The sequence below is a fragment of the Anopheles nili genome, chromosome 2, assembly GCF_943737925.1.
Source record: "Anopheles nili chromosome 2, idAnoNiliSN_F5_01, whole genome shotgun sequence".
NCBI classification, from domain to species: Eukaryota; Metazoa; Arthropoda; class Insecta; order Diptera; family Culicidae; genus Anopheles; species Anopheles nili.
Window position 1 is genome coordinate 15622280 of NC_071291.1, and position 19725 is coordinate 15642004.

The 19725-nt window shown below is 51.0% G+C and overlaps 2 protein-coding genes across 2 annotated transcripts; both read right to left on the reverse strand.

The window, feature by feature from the left end:
• Nucleotides 1-13: 13 nt before the first annotated feature.
• Nucleotides 14-2008, reverse strand: LOC128720765 (histone acetyltransferase Tip60). The gene is made up of 5 exons (XM_053814497.1): nucleotides 1906-2008; nucleotides 1482-1611; nucleotides 588-1409; nucleotides 343-505; nucleotides 14-272 (listed from the first exon to the last, which is right to left on the reverse strand). Exons 1-5 carry the CDS (start codon nucleotides 1945-1947, stop codon nucleotides 56-58), a joined length of 1374 nt encoding a protein of 457 aa, XP_053670472.1. The 5' UTR covers nucleotides 1948-2008; the 3' UTR covers nucleotides 14-55.
• A 701-nt stretch (nucleotides 2009-2709) lies between these two features.
• On the reverse strand, nucleotides 2710-12908 carry LOC128731254 (uncharacterized). Its single transcript, XM_053824398.1, has 9 exons — nucleotides 11515-12908; nucleotides 11256-11441; nucleotides 10928-11182; nucleotides 5925-6110; nucleotides 5578-5841; nucleotides 5237-5506; nucleotides 4896-5159; nucleotides 4628-4834; nucleotides 2710-4530 (listed from the first exon to the last, which is right to left on the reverse strand). The coding sequence occupies exons 1-9, from the start codon at nucleotides 12906-12908 to the stop codon at nucleotides 4269-4271; spliced, it is 3288 nt and encodes a 1095-aa protein (XP_053680373.1). The 3' UTR covers nucleotides 2710-4268.
• Nucleotides 12909-19725: the final 6817 nt, after the last annotated feature.

The following is a 19725-nucleotide window of genomic DNA, read 5'->3' on the forward strand; positions in this document are numbered from 1 at the left end:
TGGTAATTACTAACACGATCCGTTTGGAAACGGTTTCTTCTGCTACTAAGTGGTTCTACCATTTCGACCGTTTCGACCAGTCTTTTGGCGTCCAGTGGAGACATTTCGAATCGATACGAATCTTCCGTTTGTCCATCGCTTTTTTGTGCTGATCGATCGTCTCCTTGTTGATGCAGATAATGTACTGGCCCTTGTAGTAGTTGATTAGATTCAGTATCTGTAGCGTCGAGATGACGTCTTCCTTTTTTATGCTCGTCAGCTCACAGATTTCACTAGAAACATAGATAAATATTATACTGCTGTACCAATAAACCCATTTACCGATGTTGTTCTGTCGCTTACTTTATCGTTATTTGCGGTTTTTCGTTGTCTCCCGTTGGTTTTTGTAGTATTAATATTTCTAGTATCGTCTGCGCCCAATAGCTACGGTACGACAGTAAACCTAAATCGGATAATGGCTTCTCCGGTGAACCCGTTTTTCCTTCGAATTTCGATAATTCATAACCTATTTGGAGTAATATAATGGTTTGTAATTAATGAAAAAACGATTCCCTAAACATTTCAATGAACTGCCGTTTTATACTCACTAAATTCTATCAGTAGCTTTCCGTAACCCTTTCGCTGGTACGGTGGAATAGTCAATATACACGCCACATTATAGTCTTCTGTGCTTTCTTTTTCCTTGGAGAAATAGCCAACTATGTGGAACCCACGCGTATCGTACTCGGTCATCACATAGAACAGGAACGGATCCGTGTCATAATACAGCGTTTTGTGATCGAGAAAAAGCTTCGCGAGCAAGCAGAGGTTTTGGGCGTAGCTTTTGTTTTTCCTCCCGTCGATTTCAAAAAAGCTGATCGTGCTCTTTCGATAAATTTCGTTCCCGGGAGGATGCCGTAGGTTACACTTTTTTGTATGCCTCTCGAGACATTTCCGGCTCTTGCGGTACTTGAGGCAGAACTCGCAAATGTAAATACAGGACATCGTACACATCTCCTGGGGATACGGAGCGAAATACCACGGTTTAATTCGATGCCGCCCCAGCTCGATCAGTTGCACGTTTTTCATTCGCGTTACGACGTCGTCGTGATGCGCAACCATGCTGCCCGATTGCCGCGGGGTGGGAGTAGATGGAACGTCTTCGGAGTCCTCATTTTCGGTGGATGTTGCTTTTCGTTTACGGCTGATTTTTTTCTGCAACGCAGCCTCTAACACGGCACCGCCATTAACAGCGATTTCTGGTGTCTGGACGGGACTGGCAGGTCGAGAGCAGGTGAGGGCGGGAGGTAATCGCTTCGGTGTCGTTACGCCGGTATTCTGCCCCGTCGTAAGACCATCTTTGCGCGGGAACTGAACTTTTCGCATATCCAGAAACTCTTCAGTTACCCATTCGTCTAGTCGTTTGTTAACTACGGACGATAAAGCACGTGTGTGATAGTTTTTCAATTTTGAATTTACGGCTTAACGGCATAACCACTTACAATCTACGTAGTGTACGTAGTAATAGCATTTTCTATCAGATCCCTCCCTAATGCTGATGATTTCTGCTAGTGGCCAATCGTTTGTCCCGCTCATCTTTACCGGCAACCGGCAGCCTTCCACCAGTGAAGACTGTAAACAAAACAATAATAAACAGATGTATTTAGCAAACTCGGCACATATGCAGCAACTATAAGGGAATCATTGCTTGTATCCAATACGATTCAATAGCTTATAAAATGTAGAACGGTCAACGTCTATCCAAAGTTCACGTTTTTAACATGATGAAGAGGAACTGTGTACAGCTACCGTTCGGAAGATGCCTGCAATGTTTACATCTCGCAAAGCTGTTCACGGAATTGCTTGAATAACGAAAATGAGAAGCGCAGGACCCGTTTTCATGCACGCAATGCACTCTCGACTTACCGCCGAATCGAAAATCGTTTGTGCTGCGTCTTCGGAATCCATTTTTCTGTGAAAATTTCGCTGAAAAACAATCCCAAACCGCTCCACCAGCTCGCAGTTTGTAGTTTTTTCGCTGTTTTTGTTTCTGTTCTTGACAGCTCCTCTTCTTGTTCTTTTTTGATGCAGCTTTATCACGATTCCGCAGGGAAATGCTTTCGCTATCAATCCGTGATTGGACTGTAATCACCCTAGCACAATCGTCGAGAACAGCTTAAGCGAAGTAAGAGCCTATTTAAAAATCACTGTTCATCGTAAATTTGCAAAATTTTTCTATGTAAAATTATCAAAACAATTGCATACATAATATTGACATAACATATGTCAGATACAATACGATTGACTGTTAAATTTTCAATTTAGTAAAATTCTTCTTTCTTGTTAGTTATACTTATATTTTGAAATCAACGGATCAAAACAAACTTCAAAAAGCAGAATTTTTTACTATTAAGATACTAACATTTTAATTTTATCATCTTAACATTTAATTTCCATGTAATCATAGTGCGTGCTACAGTGTTGCCAGTTTGACTGAAAAACATGAAAAACGAGGACTGGCTCAAAAGTTACAGACCTAACTAAATAAATGTGCATTGTGCTCGATTTCGTCCGACGGAATAAGTTCAATACCGAATAGGATAGAAAAACATTATTTTACATAAAATACATCTTATGCTCTACTGTTTTAATTATCTTGAATGAAATTATACTACCAGAAATATCTGCAAAATATCGATTTATTGTATTTTTTGCTTTCGTTTACTAGGAAATGAAAACCGAGTTTCATGGTGCACAATTGTCAGAAAAAAGAAAATCTATCCCCAATTTCCCACCCAAGGCGCAGATCACAAAGCATTCTTTTTTTCGAGAAACACTCAGCTGTTCACTTTCGACTGCTCCATTTGACCCTAACAAGAACACATAAACGTGAAAAAAACGCAAAATAATAATCATAAATTCATAGCTAATTGCCTATTCCCCGGCCTTGACCGTTACGTAAACGATGCGATAATCAGAAAAAGGTCCTGCGACTATTTTATGCGCAACGTGTTTAAGTGAACTAGCGCATATTAAGATTCTACCAGTCAAAGATACAGAGGCCAAAACGTACTAAACCATAATATACAAAAAAGCATACATATCCACCGAAATCCGTGTTTCGTATCAGTTATCCTAAATTTCACATCTTCAACTACAACCGCATCGACCACATGATGAGGATGTAGCTAACGCGCGGTACAGAAACCAAAACCTAGCAAATAAATATAATATACAATCTGCAAGAGTCCCGCGTTTTTCTCTGCAGTACGAGCGACCGTCGATTTTCCCGCGTCGAAATAATAAAAAAGGAACATAAAGCACCGCGAGCCACTTAACAGCACCCAGTGCCGGCTGTTCGGTTCATTTTCCCCTTCTTTATGGGGACGCCCAGTGTTCTGGCTGAGCACGCTTTTCGCTGTGATCGCTAAGATCCTCTAAGCTTCGCCTTCTTCCGGTTTATCTTTGGTCAATGTTTTTCCCCCTCTCACGCGCTCGGGTTCTAATCCCGTGTGCATGCCGTATTTCGCTTCTGTCCCGTCTCGCCCGTCCATCGCTAATTTCGAATTATTCGTCCATTTCACCGGTGATCGTCATCTCGCGCCAGCAGCATCATCGGTGTCGCGTATATTGCCGCGTATCGAATTCCTTACACTTTTATGCTAAAAATATAGATACGGTTACCGTTCCCCAGTGCAGCAGTTCTCTCACTCTCTTCTTTGCACTCTCTGTGTCTCTCTCTCTCTCTATCTCTCTCTCTTTCACACATACACAAAAACGCTCTTTCGTTCTCGCTCGCGCCCGTGCTCATCTAGTTTTCATCGAACATTAGCTATGATTTATACCACCACTAGAGCCGCATGGCATGCGTTGTTGGAAGAAGAACTTGTAATAATAATAAAAAAATCCGCGATCCTCTACGACCTCTAATCGACGATGCAGCGGCCCTAGGAACGTGTTAGTATCCTTCTTCCCTGCTCTCTTGCGTCGCATTCATGGACCGAACTCAACCGATTGCGTAAACCGCCGCCAGCCGTAAACCCGACAGGCTCGTTTGGATGTTCCGTGCCGTTGTTGTTCGCAAATCTGCACGGATTTTCACGACATGGTGCTCCAAACCGCGATCCACACCGGCCGAGAAGCACTTTCTCCCTGTCGGCATTCTTTGGCTCGTGTCGGTTTGGGCCTTGTGGCATGTTCCAACGGGTAACATGACATGCACCGAAAGTCTCTTCTACGAACACGAATGGCAGTACCGTGGGCTGGCTGCGTTTTGGGCCACCACCCAGCTACTTCTGGTTTTCCTTCAGCTTGCGTATGAACTCCTGCTGATACTCGCACTTTAGCTTGATGTCCGGCGGGCACATCGACAGCCGGAACTCGAGCGTATCGTTGGACGGATCCAGATACTCCTCCTCCTGAAGTCGCGCATGATCCATAAACTGCGGCCAGCCCCAGATCTTCTTCAGCTTGAACACGTTCACGCCCTCCATTTTGATGTTGGCCGTTGGGTTGCCGTGATGCAGAAGTTCCACACGATACTCGAACCTGCTGTTTTGGGCGAGATTTTGTAGAGAAAGAGAGCGTCAAAACCAAACACTACAAGGATACACGCACGAAATGCGAATCCCGGAAAACGTTTCCCTACCTGGCAGATACACCCTCGAAGAGGATGAGATAGACGCTGAGGTACTTCCCGCGGGCCTCATTGTGTCCGTTGGCGTAGATCAGCAGCCTCCAGGAGAATCCCAAATCATCCAACAATGGATCCGAGTACACGAAGCTGTCCTTGCTCTGCATCTCGGAAAAGTTCCGCAACGTGTACGTCATCGTACTGTACGCCGGTATCAGTTCCCTGCGGACAAGATATGTGGTGTAATGTTGACAATGTCTTCTGCACCTGAAGATCCACGTACCTTTTCAACAGCTCACACTCCCGTTTCGCTTCCAGCCGCAGCAGATGGTGGTATCTGCACTTCGCCTTATAATTCGGCGGTCGCAAGGAAAACCGGAAGTACAGTGCATCCTGCTCCTCACTGACGAACCCATTCTCACAGATCCAGTCCAACCGGGCAAAACGAGTCCAACCAAAGCGCTCCTGGATGTCGAACGACTGCGTGCCCTCCATCTTAACCGTCTTAGCTGCGTCATTATGCAACAGCTCCACGCAGTACTCGTAGCTGCAACACATTTGAAGGCATGAAAATGCGCCCCCAAGGTCCAGGGAATCAGCTTAAGTGATCACCACATCGCTTACCTTCCTGGAATGCCTTCGAGCAGTCTCAGGTACACGCTCAGCCACTCATCACGTCCTTCCTTGTCGCCGTTAGCGTACACGATCAGCCGCCAGCAGCAGCCAAGATCATCGTACGCGTTATCTGAACAGATATCCTCCTGGGCCTGCCGCAGTGCACTGAAGTTACGCACCACGAAGATGTTGGACGTGTACTCGGGGTACACGAGTGCCTGCAGCGACGTGTTGTCATCGCGCAAACACTTTATCCTTATCAGGTTCTGATTCAGCTGTCTGTGGATGGAGCACAAAAAACTCGTCAGTACTTGCCCCTGTCACACGCTACCAGAAAATGTCCAACGTACGTGTTAAATTGAGTTCGCAGCTTCTCCTCCTTGAGCGTTTGGTACTCCTCCTGGTACTGGCAGCGTAGAGCCAACGTGGCAGGACGAATCGAGAGACGAATCAGGATCGAACCGTCTTCGCTCAGGTAGCCCTCCTCGAGCAACCGCCGGACACGGATGAACTTCTGGTAGCCTCGAATTTCGCCCACCTGGAAGTGATCCTCGGACTGGAACTTCACCTGCCGCGTCTCGTCGTCATGCAGCAGCTCCACCGTGTACTGATACCTACCGTCAGAGGGAGCCACAAGCAAAACACGTCCCAGGTTAGCAGACTTTCTGCACTCTCTGTGACAATCAACCGAGCTTACCTTCCGGCGATACCATCACACAGCTCAACGTACGTACTCAGATAGCGCTGGTTGGTGTTATTGCCTTTTGGGTACACGTTCAACCGCCACCGGGACCCAACCGTGTCGGTGTACTGCTTCGAGAGTACGATCGACGTCGTCGGATCGCGGATGTTGCAGATCGTGATCACGTTGCAGTCGTATTCGCTGTCACGGTGAAGAAAGTACACCAAAGCTCATCAGTGGAATTTGGAACACCAAACCCCATTTTGGGGGAGCTCTATTTGCCCCAAAACAAACGCACGCACCCATTACGGTTAACCACAAGGTAAACCATGTTTGCTCACTACATGTTACTAATTTCCAAGCTCCACACAGTGCTAGAATCACTATCATTAGCCTCCATCGACCGAAACCGGCTCAACGAAACGATCATCGCAATTATGATCGCACCGCAGCGATCCATAATTCGGCAGACCAACCGTTCTCCTGCTACCAGGTTGTCACCGTACGCAGGTTCCTCACTCTACTCCAGGTTAGTGCCAGCGGTGCGCATAATTACTCGACCCGTTCAGCGTCAGCTTCAAGGTCACGAATGTCCCCATCTAATAGGGCCTCCCTTCGCACGACCGATCGATCTAAGCTCGATCACCAAAACCCGCCGGCCAGTCAATCTGTCAGTCCCAGCTCACCATCCAACACGGTCTAATGGTCACCGACGGGCACCGATGAAACAGTACACCAGTTGGTGTGCATGGCGTGCGTGTGTGTGTTTGTGTGTGTCAGCCCCTCAGTTTAAGGTCTTAATGGACCGTGAAAGACACCATGTTTGGGGACGAACCCAACGCGTCGAACCGCAAAAGCGCGCCTGGTGGTGGTGGGTTTTGTAGAGCACGAGTAGACTTGAAGAAAGCGCGCTTGTTTGGAACATAGAGAACCCAGAGGGTGCTGATCACCGCTCCCCACCTTCCGCTTCCCACTCCGGGGAGGTAATTATGATGCAAACGATGGAAAATGGCGTCGCGCGGCTCACATTACGGGATGAGCCGACGTTTGCCGCTTCATTGTTTCTCCGGGTGGTAATTGATGGTTTCGGCCCGATGGACGATGATTGGCGGCAGTTAATCTTCCTCGGGACGGTACAAAAGAGGGCTCGATTTTCGGAGACCCGCTAATCGGTTGTGCGACGAGCGAGACGATGGAGAGTTGCCCTCGGGGAGGCTTCTTTCAACGCACCTCGGACCGGCTGTTTGCTCGCGTGGAGATGCACCAAGCTAATATGCAACCTCCGGGCTCGATCGCACCGCGTACGGCCGGGAGTTTAAGCGACGATGAGGGCCCAATTTGGAGCATTCAATTAACGCAAGGCTGCACACAGTCGAGGTATGAAACCGCAGGCTTGGGTGATCCCTTTTAAAAGCACGCTTGCGCACGTGGGCAGAGGTTTGATGGTGGCTTTTCGATCCTTTACAGCAACGTGCGCAAGTGGGTCAAGTACTGTGGCATCGTCGGTACCGGATCGGTTCGAACAATGAGCTCACAAACGCACAAACTATGCCATCCCTGTCCATCACCTTCGGCAGGAGGGTTTTTGCGATTTCAATAAACACCTTTGGGCGTCAAATTAATTTTTCATTACCTTCACGTGCGCCCAAATGTGCCGCATTTACGGCTCTGGCAGACGCTGCGATCGGTGAAGTAACAATCGAGCGATGAATTGTGCAAAAGCACAGTAATAATTCGCAACGAATTTTAGTATGATAAATGGAATTTTCCCTGCAGGTTTCATTGCAATCACACCCCACACGGCTCCCGGGCTGGCAGGAGCGCTGGCAGCACGCACATAATCCTGCCATCGCGCACTCGAACTTTATTGCATTCGAATCGATTGCCCATCACAATACAACATATCGCCATTAAGACTTTATTGGCTGCTCAACAAGCAATCAAACCCCCTTCTGTGCCTGCCAACGGGGCCCCATCGTGCGCGCAAGTGTGTGTGCGTATGCTTAATTAACCGACACGGACGCAACCGAAGGACCTTCACCACCGTCGCCTGCGTCTGTAACCGGGGCGACCTTCGAGCGCCAAAAGTGGCACCACTAAATGGCACTAAAAATGGTGCAAATTATACCGCACTATCGGGCGAACGTGCTATCATTACTGCCAGATCGGTGAGGTTAAGATCGCCGGTGTCTAAACATCATAAATTAACGCTCACTTTTCATCTCTTTTCAAGGAGCATATGGTGATTTTGAGGAATCATCCTTCTCCCATAGCCTTTTATTTCCGCACACGATCAACAGTGCCCGACAAAAGGCACACGATAAGAGGTTGATCTTCTGATCTCCTATGGCAACCCCTTTTCAAGGTGGTTGAGCATCGTTCGCGTCGCAAAAACAAAATGGGAGAAAGGATACGACCCACAGCTACGCATAGCATTGGCGATGGCGCCTCACAGCTCACCGAGGATTGAGGCCAGCGTGTAATGAAACCGTGTCAATCCGCCCACCGACCGCTAACGCGAGTCAGTTGTCAACACACTAATTGTAAACTGATTGTGATCGCGATTAGACCAAACCGCGGTTCGACCATTTACCGCGAATAGCGGCTCGAAATGGCGCTGGTGGCGATTGCAGAAATGCCGCAGGACAATTTGCGAACGCGTTGACAATTGCGCGATGGTAGCGAAAGAAAAAAAAAATACATGCGAGCGTAAATTGAGCAGCGCAAATGGTGGGTTTCTTTTTCGGCACATTAAAAGCGCGTAGAAAGGAAAAGTTTAACCTTTGTGGCAAAAGAAACGGTAGCATTGTCGCAGAGGCCACCAAAGGAGCAAATCGGCTTGGGATTTAATAAATCAGCACGCTTTTACGGTTAAAGCCAAGCAACGACGCGGCTGGCTAAGCATCCGCGGACGGTAGCATAATGCAAATGAAATGAATGCATTAAATATAGCTAAAAGAAACATTCATCAACGGCGAACCGTAAGCGGTCCGCCCGAAATACATCAACGCCGTGTCAGTGGTTGTGGAGGTGAAAAAATAAACCACAACTCACAGGCGGAGAGATGAAGAGAACGAGAAATAGAGAGAGAGAGAGATACCGAGCCCGAGCGCATACAGTGTAAATAAAACATAATTAACACACCATTTAAATGCACACTCGCCCGGGAGGGTGAACGGCGCCCACCACCACCCCATCATAATGTCACCCACCCACCGGGTGGTGTCGGAAGCGGAAAGTTCTTGTTGCCGCCGGCAGGAGGCAGAACTCGGGCGGGTTTTAATATAAAAATCAGCCGCCTCTGTTGGGTGGTGTATGAGGGAGAAAAAAATGATTTACAGCTGCACATCATAGCAGTGTCAAGCCCTGGGGTGGGTTTTTGCAGCCAGGACACACACACACACACACAAAAAAAATGAAAGGGAAAATCTGGGCTAGCGACCGCGGCTCGCAAAAGAAGAATACGCACAAAACGAAGGCAAAAATTAAATAATATTGCGAACGGACGCTGGTGAATTTTAATTAATTCCCTCCCAGCGCTTTCGGGTTTCGGCGTGGCCCCTTGGTGAAGGTGATTCTTGCTCGGGTTCTCTCAAATTTCCCAACCGCGCCCTTCCTTAATTATGATTAGTTTCGGTGGCGGTATTTTTCGCCCTCCTTCCATGATCCTTCCTGCACGTTCTCGACGGCTCACTTCGGGGACCGATGTTCCGACATGAAAGCGTTTAATTAAGAAGCCACCGATGGGCACAATATGCTGACTTTCGCCTAACGATCGACACACGGCTTCGTCGAAACTTTGATTCGCCACACACACTCACACACGAATGTGCATTGTTAGACGATCACCGGTGGGCGCATAATTTGAAGAGGAGGAAGAGAGGGGATCGGGAGCAGGGGGGTGGGGGGGTGGGTTGAATTTTCTTGGCAACATGGCGGCTAGAAGGAGCATTCCCATGCGGCCGAAAACCTTTGCGCGGTTGTTTCGCGGGTGGCCCAGTATGCGCTAATTGACTTCACGCCAACAACGCACGTCAGCGGCTTAAGCTGTCCTCTGTCCTCCCAATTCCACCCCTATTCCCTCCCACCAGCACCCCCTACCACCCAGCACCAGAACGAACGTCACGCACCGAACGACGCGCCGCCCAAACGGACCGCTGGCGCTGGCAATCAATCCTGCCCGTGTCGTCGGCGGTTCCTTGTGAAGTGCCTTTTCAGAGGCACTTTCTTCCCTGCCCTATTGTTCTTGGCTTTGTTTATATGCCACCCCGAAGCCACCCCACCCTTAAGGTCCCTCCCCCTTCAATCTAGGGTGCACGATAATTAGCGTTACATTAGATTAATATGTTCCATCGGTGACTTCAATTATTCGCGCGCGCCAGCACCTGTGGCGTGGTCGAGCGAGCAGGGGTTGGATGGTAGGTGATGTGTTGGTCACGTGAACGCCTCGTTCGAAGGCGCAAGAACGCTGAATCATGGCCACGTCCGATGCCGTGCGGAAGGTGTACGAGCTCACGTGGTTCGCATAACTCGCTCGAGCACGCTGGGATGAGGGTGAGGAGAGGAGGCAGCAAGTGGAGAGGTAGGGTGGAAGCAGGTTAAACTATTTTTACGCCTCAAGTGGCACTCCCCTTTCCCAGCGTTCCCTCAATCAACCGGTCAAACGCGAACCTTCCGCTGAAGGCCGAGGTACAGCGGTACAGGGCAAGCGGAGGGAAGGGCGCAGAGGGGCAGGACCAATTAAAATTTCTCGTGATTGATCCGCGGTGCACTTTCGCGCATTTTACCCGAAACCGATTTGCCACCGCAAAATGGCGCCCACCTTTCCTCGGCTCGCGCGAAGCAAACGAGCCGCGGCGCGTCAAAATTGCTTGGAAATTTTTCCGCCATTAATTTCCATCGCTTGGGAGAGAGAGAAAATTCTAACGAGGGGACGTCACATAACTCCGTGCGGGAAGTTGAGTTGAATGAAGCGTACGGTTCCTAATTAGACGATTAACTTCCCGGATGCTACTCACTTGACGTTGTCCTTCGTGAAGCGATCGATGAACGCCTGCTGATATCGGCTCACCATCACGATCGTGGGCGGTCGAACGGAGAACTTGATCTGGAGCGAGTCATCGTCCCGCCCAAGAAAGCCCTCCACCTCAAGCTGCTCGTTCTCGATCAGATCGTGCACCGGACCGGTCTGGTGTAGCTCGAAGTGATCGATCTGCGTCAACCGGATCGCCTTGGTCGGGTCTTCGTGCATCAGTTCGATGCAGTATTCGTACCTGACGCGCGAAACGTCAATTGTCAGGTGTCAGTGAAGATGTTCCCGCCAAAATTCACGCCGATTAGACTCACCTGCCGATGACTCCTTCCGTCATGATCAGCGTTACCGAGAGGTGATCGCTTTTCCAGATGTGTAGTCGCCATCCGAACCCAACCACGTCATGCAGGACGTCTGACGTGCGACATTCCTCCATCGGTTCGATCGCATGGTAGTTCTTGATCACGAACACCTCCGACCGGAACTCGGGCACGAACTCGCTGCAGAAACAGAGCAACCGGGACCGTTAGTGTCGGCGTCAATGCGTCAGAGGGCGCCATCGTTCCAGCTTACCAGTCCAGATCGACGGGGACGTGTTCGTGCCGGAACGCCTTCGAAGCCGGTGTCTCGATCAGTTGCCCACAGCGCTGCAGGAAGTCACCGTCTTTGAAGAGGAGCTCTGGTTTTGGACAGGACGTTAGTTCGCTTTCGAGCCGGCGATAGGCACCGGTAACACGAGCGATCTCAGCAGCCACCGTGTCCTTCTGGCGTTGAAGCAACGTCAGTTTGGCCTGGATCTGGCGCTCGATGTTCTCGGCCTCGGTGTGCAGTAGTTGGCTGAGCTCTTGCAGTTTGCGTGCCTTCGAAGCTCGCACCCAGTCGATGTTCTGCTCGATCGCACGTAGCACCGTACCGACGTCAGTTAGGTACGCCTGGATGCCACCGAATTCGGCGCGGATCTTCTCCACCTTGCTGTCGTACACGGTGGTGATCTTCCGGAACGTGTGTTCGGCGTGCGTTTCGTCGTGAAGGGCGCAGGTCTCGCAGATGCATCCGTTACACGAGATGCAAAAGAACAGCACCGGTAGGGCGTGTGTAGGACATAGACCGCTTTCAGAACTTGCTGTTGATCCATTGCCGTTAGGGGTCGGTTCTCCATTCTGCTCAGCCGGATGTGGCTTCTCCTGCACGGGTAAGGCTTCTTGTCGCTTTTCCGGGGGCGAGTGTTTGTTCCGATAGCCATTCCGACGTGTCACCTTCGACTCTTTATCCGTCGGACGGCCATTACTCTGCCCAACCTTACGATCTTTGCCTGAGCGTGCAGGTTCCTCAGAATGCAACACTCCATTACAGACGATCGGAGACGGAAGTTCCTGTTTGCTATGGCCATTTTTCATCTGTTCCCCACAGGAATTTCCGTTCGACAGCAAAGCTCCATCGTCGAGACCAAGCGGCTTACCACCATTCATCACCGGTGAATCCAAGTCACCGTTTGTGAGACATCCATTCGTGAGGTCCTCCGACACCTTGCCCACGGTGTCACTCTCAAGTACCTTCACCACGACCCGTAGTGTGCCCGTCTCAACGGTTCCGTTTGGTTTGTGCCCGACACCTGGCCCATTCCGGACCGGATCCACGGTTCCATTAGTGAGCGGTTCGTTCGCCTCCGCCACACACCGTACCAGACTCTCGAGTGACACCCGTTCTCGGCAGTTTGGACACTCCACACCACCAGCGGCGAGTGCTAGCTTCGTACCAAACCACCGAGTGACACACGGCAGACAGTACTGGCGCGAGCAGTTTGGACACCGACTCGGTTCCTGCGGTTTGCTCCAGCACAGCAGACACTCATCGTGCGTATCCTGCTTGGCGCGTCGGTTCAGGATCACACCGTTTGGCAGCACGATCGCTGGCGATGCGCTACTGGCGCGGTTGCCATCGGCCGTACGCCCAACGCAATCGTCCATTATCGCACGCTGGCTAACTACCGCACACGGGTCACGCGCACACTTGGGTTAATGTCTGTCGGTTCGCTCACATCAAACAGTTTGCACATCGCGCACATGCTCCACAGCCACCGCCAAGAGATGCTACACGGGCCGAGGATCACAGATAGGGCGAGAAAGATAGGCACATTAACGGGTGATGCTCATCGTACACCTGCACGGTACATTTGTGAAAACCTCATTAACCTGTACACCGACTGAGGTTGCACAATTTGTGTTGCGTGGCTTTGAAGCGCTCCAAACGGGCGTCTAGAGATGTCCACATCCGGTGGATGGCGACTGAGCAGAACTAAGAGATCACCACCACCAGCAGTTGGGGCTTTTGAGATGAATTGTTATAGGGATCAAGCCGGTCGAGTGTGATTAGAAGCACATCAAGTACACCGACTCGTTCGTGTACGTCTAATGTAATTTCTCCCATCGAAACAAAGGACCCCCTGTACCGGGTACAGCTCATATTACACAACCTCGAGCAGGCGAACCCTAGCAACGCGTGATACCTGTCTCTTGGCCTACTACGTTCGCGTTTCCTGCAACCCAACCGATCCCGGACCAGCGATCCTGGCAGTCGTTCGCGTTGCATGTCATTCTCACTCATGTGTACATTTGGACAAATTGGAAACGGTTTAGTTTAATAAATTGCACCCCGCGCACCCCACCCCGTCAGCACCCTGGCCCGTAGACCACGCAACTCGTATGCGCGAATCCCTCCCGGTGCAGGCTGCCAAGTGCGTTCTGACCGGTACGATTTCAACACCAAACAACTGACGTCCTTTCGGGCACCTCCGTGGGGCACTCTCCGTTGGCAGCATCGCGACATCCAAACCGTGCCATCCTGCGCCCTCGTGGGTGTTTTATTTCCCCCCTTACCCAATCTCAGTTACCAGCGAAAAAAAAAAGGTGGCGGAAATTCGAGACGAGACTAATGACTTCTCGACACAAATAGTTGTACCATGTTACCGCCGTACTCGCATGCTGGCCGGTGCAGTGGATAGGGCGAGATTGTGAAGGAAAAAAATGACGAATGAAAGCAAAAAAAAAAACCCGCCCGCCCGACACGTACAGGAGCGACAGGGACACCGCGTTGGAGTACTCGAGAAGGGGATGCATCAACTGCAGGAGGTCAACTGCAATCGGTGGTGGATTCCGCCGTGAGGTTGCATTTTTCCGCGTGATTAATTAAGATGTTTCGCTTCTTGAGACCTTGCCGGCTGGCGCGGGCAGAACCAACGTCGCCAGGGCGCTGCAATTGTGGTGCATTGTTTCGGTTTGCAGATGACATCATCTGAGAGAAAGCGAAGTACAAACTCATCGGTTGTTAGCTCAACCAGAGGTCTGTGTGTTTGCTGTCCTGTACGAAAACCGACGATACTCGAAACCGTCCATTGCCGTGCTTCCACAGACATTGCACCGATCGGAACCAGATCGAACCGTGCTGTCAAGGTGATTGGAAAGCGTGTGTTTTCCATCTGCCCGTGACATCATCCAAACCGGTCAGGTCTGTTCGATCGACACAATCAATTCGTACACTTTCGGGTGTGCATTTTGTGTCTTCTCACGAACGCTCGCTTTTCTCTCTCACCGATGTGTGGAAAGTCGTGGAAAGTTGGGATTAAATCCTCGCTCTCTCATTTTCCCGCGCACCACACTCTCTGGACACTAATCTCACTAATCTCTCTCGGGGCTAACTAAATTCTACGTTCGATGCTGCTACCCGAAAAAGATGGCGCTGCCACTGACTGGCTGTTCGCGGCTCTCGTGTGTTTGGGGAAAATCTCGCGAGCAAGTACACCCGGCCGGTACGATGTGTGTGTGATCGTCGATCACGGTACGCTCGTGGACTGCTACCGTGGCTGCCCGGTGGAGGTGAGAGAAAAAAAATATTTTTAAACCCGCCCGCCATTCGCGCCCTCGGGGGTGGTTTTCCACGCACACACACACCCGCTCCACTTAGGTGGAGGAGCCCGGTGTGGTGGCGTGGTTTTTCCTTCAGCCACCACCTGTGAGGTTAGCGTGGCACGTTTGCCTTGGGTGGAAGTTTTGTCCAATGAAAACCACCACTCGGAACGTGTGGCTGAAGCCGGGAAAATGCCGGGCTCACGGGAAAACCCCCTCTAATGCACGATCGGTTCCACGCCTTTTCACGCAATGTCACCAATTTTCACGTCTTCGGTGACATCGTTCTTCTGGTGGCCATCACTCACACCCGTGCCTCCTCGACCCGTGCCTGCCTCTTGCCCTCCGCTCTCCTCGCGTGTAGCGACACACACGCACACTCACGCACACGTCGACACACGCATGGTGGATGAAATTTTCCGCATTTTACGCACCCGCTCGCCGCACCGTCTGGGATGGGTTCGCGAGGAGAAGGGAAAACACACCCCTGCACAGCTTCACCGTTATAAATTGGGCCACGCACACACACACATACATGGGCGCGCGCGCGCACGAGCACACACACATTCGCACAAACACCGTCCGGTTGCCTGCGGGTCGTTTTTCCGTTTTGCTCAGCTATTGCTCAGCCATTGAGTAATTTACCCGCAGGATCAACCGGGCCACTGCCGCAGCCGCAGGACTCTCCGGGCTGCACTCTGGAAGGCTTGCACACACTTGCACGCACGTTTAACTCACACTTGGCATGATCGCGGTGGTAGCAGCGATTTTCCGCGACGAACCGTCGTGGCGCGGACCTCCTAGCGCATGGTGGCCGATAACTCGGGCAGGAACTCGACGTAACGGAAGCGATCGCGGAGAGGGGGAAAGGGGGGCGAGGGGGGGGCGGGGGAAAAGCCTGGCACTATGCGACACTAGAAGCAGGGAAATGCGCCGCAACGGCGACGACGACGACGGCAGCTGGACAAAAGTCGATCGATCGCAACGCAACGCCAACTGATCCGCCGGAAAAGCCCGATCCGAAGCCGCAGAACGACCGCCGAGAACTGAGAAGGCTGCGTGCCGTGCCGGTGGAAAACCCGCGAGAACGTGATCAATTTACGCCCGATCCTCGCTCATCCCGCGTCGATCGGTTCACGCCCAGGATCACCCGACGGGGAAAAATAGATCCACTAATAAACCACGAGAACACGAGAGATCACTCTCATCGAGAGGGATTCTATCGTCTCTCTCTCTCTCTTTCGCTCTCTCGATTGCTAACGGTAAACGTCGCTTCCGTGTGTGTATGTGCACGAGCGCATGTATGTGTGTGGCGATAGGATGTGTGCCGGGAGGCTGCACGTAACAATCGATCACGATCACGACCGTGAAGTGTCGCGCTACGAGCCGGCTGATAGCGATCGATAGCGACCGCGACGAGGAAATTCGCCATCGATCGCGGATCTGTGTGGGCGTGTTGAGGAGGGCTGAAAACGTGGGCCGAAATACGGGGGCATGTTTCCTCCCACCCACCCACCTATCGGCCCGACGCCCGAGCCGATAATACACACTTAATAAAGTTTTATTTTTAGCACCCCACGAAACGTCACGATCCGCCGCTCGTTCGTTTCCGCGCGCTGCGTGACAGTGTCCGAGTGTCGCGGGGTTTTCCGTGCTAGCTTTTTCCACGCGGTCTGTTTTCCAACCGGCCAACCATCCAGCGTTAGCCCGCACCGGTGCGCCAGTTCTGGATGGGGCCACAAAAACAAAGAGCCATCAACAGCACCGTGAACGTGAACGGTGAAGAGATTAATGATTTTGACGCAAAAATCAACAAAAAAAAAATCTCCGCGCACCCAAACAATCGCCGAATGGGGATGGAAATAAAGCAAGAAAAAGAAACCCCTGGGAATTAAAGAGCCGACAAACATTCACCGGGTTCAACCGTTGCCGTCCCTTTCACGCCGGAGAACTTTACGTAAGATCGAACCGATTCCGATGCCAGAGGTACTTTCACCGAAGGACACGCCGGTGGCAACTAATTTCGATCGACTACTGGCGGCTCCAGCAGGGGGTCTCCCTCATTGCGTTAACCGGCATTCTTTTGCTATCCATAAACCAGTGTGTGAGAGTGAGCGAGAAGCTGTCGAACCCGTCAGGAGACCGATTAAGCTCGCCTGATTGATCGAACCCAACGCCCTCGGGGCTGAATTGGCTTGGGGGTTGCAAATTTACGCGACCCGTCGAGCTGGTGTTGGATTACACAAGGGGTGGGCGCCCAGTTTGGGTGATTTCGTTGACCCGCGCGTAATTACACGGCTCCTGGCAGCTAATGACCGCCTATCGGCCAAGGTAGAATAACGCCCTTCGCTTCCGTGGGGTGTTTCTCGTCGTCGTGAGCCTAATTCTATCCCCGAAAGGAGTCCGTTGGACCTCCCCAAAATCCCTCACGCCCTATACGTCACGATAGCCGCAAGCCACCATCCGCCACTGTCGATTGGGGCCTTTCGGGGGCCTGCTAAAAATACCCCACCACGGGTATACATTTCCGATTGCATAAGTTTTGGAGATTCTATAAATATGTCGATTACTGCGGTACGCGCCTGGTCCCTCGCGTGCGCTCGTTTGTTCGCTTCTGGCTTGCGTCTCGTTTTCCCGTTCGCGGGTGCCATTTCCCTATCTCTTTCTCACGTCCACACAGCTTTCCCCGAGGATCGCTCCAAGGTGCACGTGCATCTGCCGCAGACGCCGCAGCCGATCATTAGTCATTCGTCACCGTCGGCTACTTAAGCGAACGCGCGCACGCAGGCAGCCTTTCTGCGCGCGTGGTTTGAGCTCGCGTATGGCGCATTATTGTGCCCTAACCCGGGAGAAGGGAGAACATTTCAATTATGCACCGATTGGTGGCGGCTTTCCATGGGTTTTGGAGCGAGTGGAAAACATTCCGGCTTTTTTATTTCAAATCGAAGTGAGCGGAGTCTGGAACGATGACCGCATGACCGTTCAACCGAGCGTTGTGCAAATCGTTGACATGAATTTATTGGAATTTCTCGCTATGTCTATCATATTCCACACTCACACAAAAAAACGCATCAAACTGAGGGGTATCTTGGGTTGAAAGTTTTGCGTTGTTGTGTCCAGAAACAGCGTTTTTTTTGCTGTACATTCGCGATTTCAAAAACACTCGCGAACCGGTGCGAACGATCGTTGAAACACGGTTTGGAAATGAGCTGATGTAGATTTCAGATAACACGACGGCGCCATTCCGCTCCAATTTCACTACGATTCGGGTGTTTGTTTTACGGTGGCGGTGTCGCTCCACGATACGATCGAGTTTGGGTTGTTTAACAAACAATTGAGCCCCTCCACTCCATATCTGAAACTAGACGACCAGCTTCCAGCACTCGGTGACATAAAGCTTTTGTCCGAGTTTTGAGCACCCAATGTTCCTATTTTCACCGATCACTCCGTGCACTGGGAAGGTGAAATTTGTTAACTCAAATGCCAACGGTTTAAACCGTTGATCGCCGGATCACACGATGCTGAGCTTCACAGACGGTTGATCAGCGTGTGATTTCCTGCTGAAGCCTTCCCTGGCCAGCAATCACTCGCATTTAGAGTGCAAACAAGTGTCGCGCTGATTAAAACATTTCTGATTATTTATATCTGTCGAGGGTTGACCGCAAATTAATGGAGATCTTTCCCTCGCAACTGGTGCGGATCTAAATTAATTTCCCATCTCGTTAATGGAGCTCGCTCTTTGAACCGCATCCGAAAGCATTCCATTTTGTTCTTCACTCCAACAATGTCACCATTTACAGCGTTTATTTCTCTCAGCTATTAATCTCACGCGCTCCCAGCCGTAGGAGGATGCAACGAGCTGCAGTTGCAGCTGCACGACTTATGGCAGAATGCACTTAAAGCGTGCACATTTGCATTGAATCGATTCACCGGCGTAGAGTGGCCAAACGCGGCCATTGACGTACAATGGAATTGCGTGACCCAGTGGCCTCCTAGTGTGCCGTATGCATGCCAAAATGCAGCTGCACTTTCAAGGTTTTTGGTTCAGTTTTGCACTCGGGGAAAGGCCAAATGCTCTAATGAACTCTCGCCAAACGAGCTTGCGTCCCAGGAATCGCCACAAACTTATGATCGACTTCGATCGGACGATCGATAATGTGGCTCTTTTTTACAGCCTTCGCTTCCGTGCACATCGGTGTCTCAGCAGGGGGGTCAACAGATCGTAAATGGCAGCTTTATAACCGATTTAAGCGAACCCATCTCGGATGATTGCGAACGGTGCGCAGGTTAATCTTCGCTTCACACAATCAACGGCACAATTTACGGCCACATAAACTCTACCGAGGGGGGTCTTCGCGGGAGTTGAATTTCGGAACGTTCGATTTAATCCGTCCCATAAATAACAATAACATTATCTTTGCTGACAACCTGTTGAATCGATTCCAACGATGGCGCCGACGGTTCCTGCCAGGATAACCGTTGCAATTTCGCAGGTTCAAAAACTGGTGATAAGTCCTCCATCGTAAGGGACTTTCGATTTCGCGCATTTTCTGAGCAATCCCTAAGAGCGCTCCACAAATTACGCAATCCCTCGCAGGCGGGCGCGCGTGCTTCCCCCGGGGATGCCCTCTGCCAAAAAGGGCTTCCGAGGTGGCTGCACACAACGGACCGCTGACAGGTTTTGGCTACATCATCGGCTACAACCTGTCACGGCCGAAACCCCGAAAAACCAACTGTTCTGCATCTCCGTGCCTTTCACTGATGCATTCAACTGTCGGCGTGACGTCGCGCTGGCTGACGAAATGCGGCCAGCCAGCCAACCAGCAAGGCGCGGTCTTGGTACCCCCCTCACCACACCCCAAACACTCCCCGGAGAGGACAT

Bases quoted from the DNA above. Each gene is read 5' to 3' on its own strand.
- LOC128720765 (XM_053814497.1), bottom strand. From the start codon at position 1,947: ATGGATTCCGAAGACGCAGCACAAACGATTTTCGATTCGGCG. The intron at 1,612-1,905 runs GTAAGTCGAGAG...TTTTGTTTACAG, and splicing joins AAACGATTTTCGATTCGGCG to TCTTCACTGGTGGAAGGCTG. The intron at 273-342 runs GTAAGCGACAGA...CTATGTTTCTAG, and splicing joins AAACCGCAAATAACGATAAA to TGAAATCTGTGAGCTGACGA.
- LOC128731254 (XM_053824398.1), bottom strand. From the start codon at position 12,908: ATGGACGATTGCGTTGGGCGTACGGCCGATGGCAACCGCGCCAGTAGC. The intron at 11,183-11,255 runs GTGAGTCTAATC...TTCGCGCGTCAG, and splicing joins ACGGAAGGAGTCATCGGCAG to GTACGAATACTGCATCGAAC. The intron at 5,160-5,236 runs GTAAGCGATGTG...AATGTGTTGCAG, and splicing joins CTCGAAGGCATTCCAGGAAG to CTACGAGTACTGCGTGGAGC.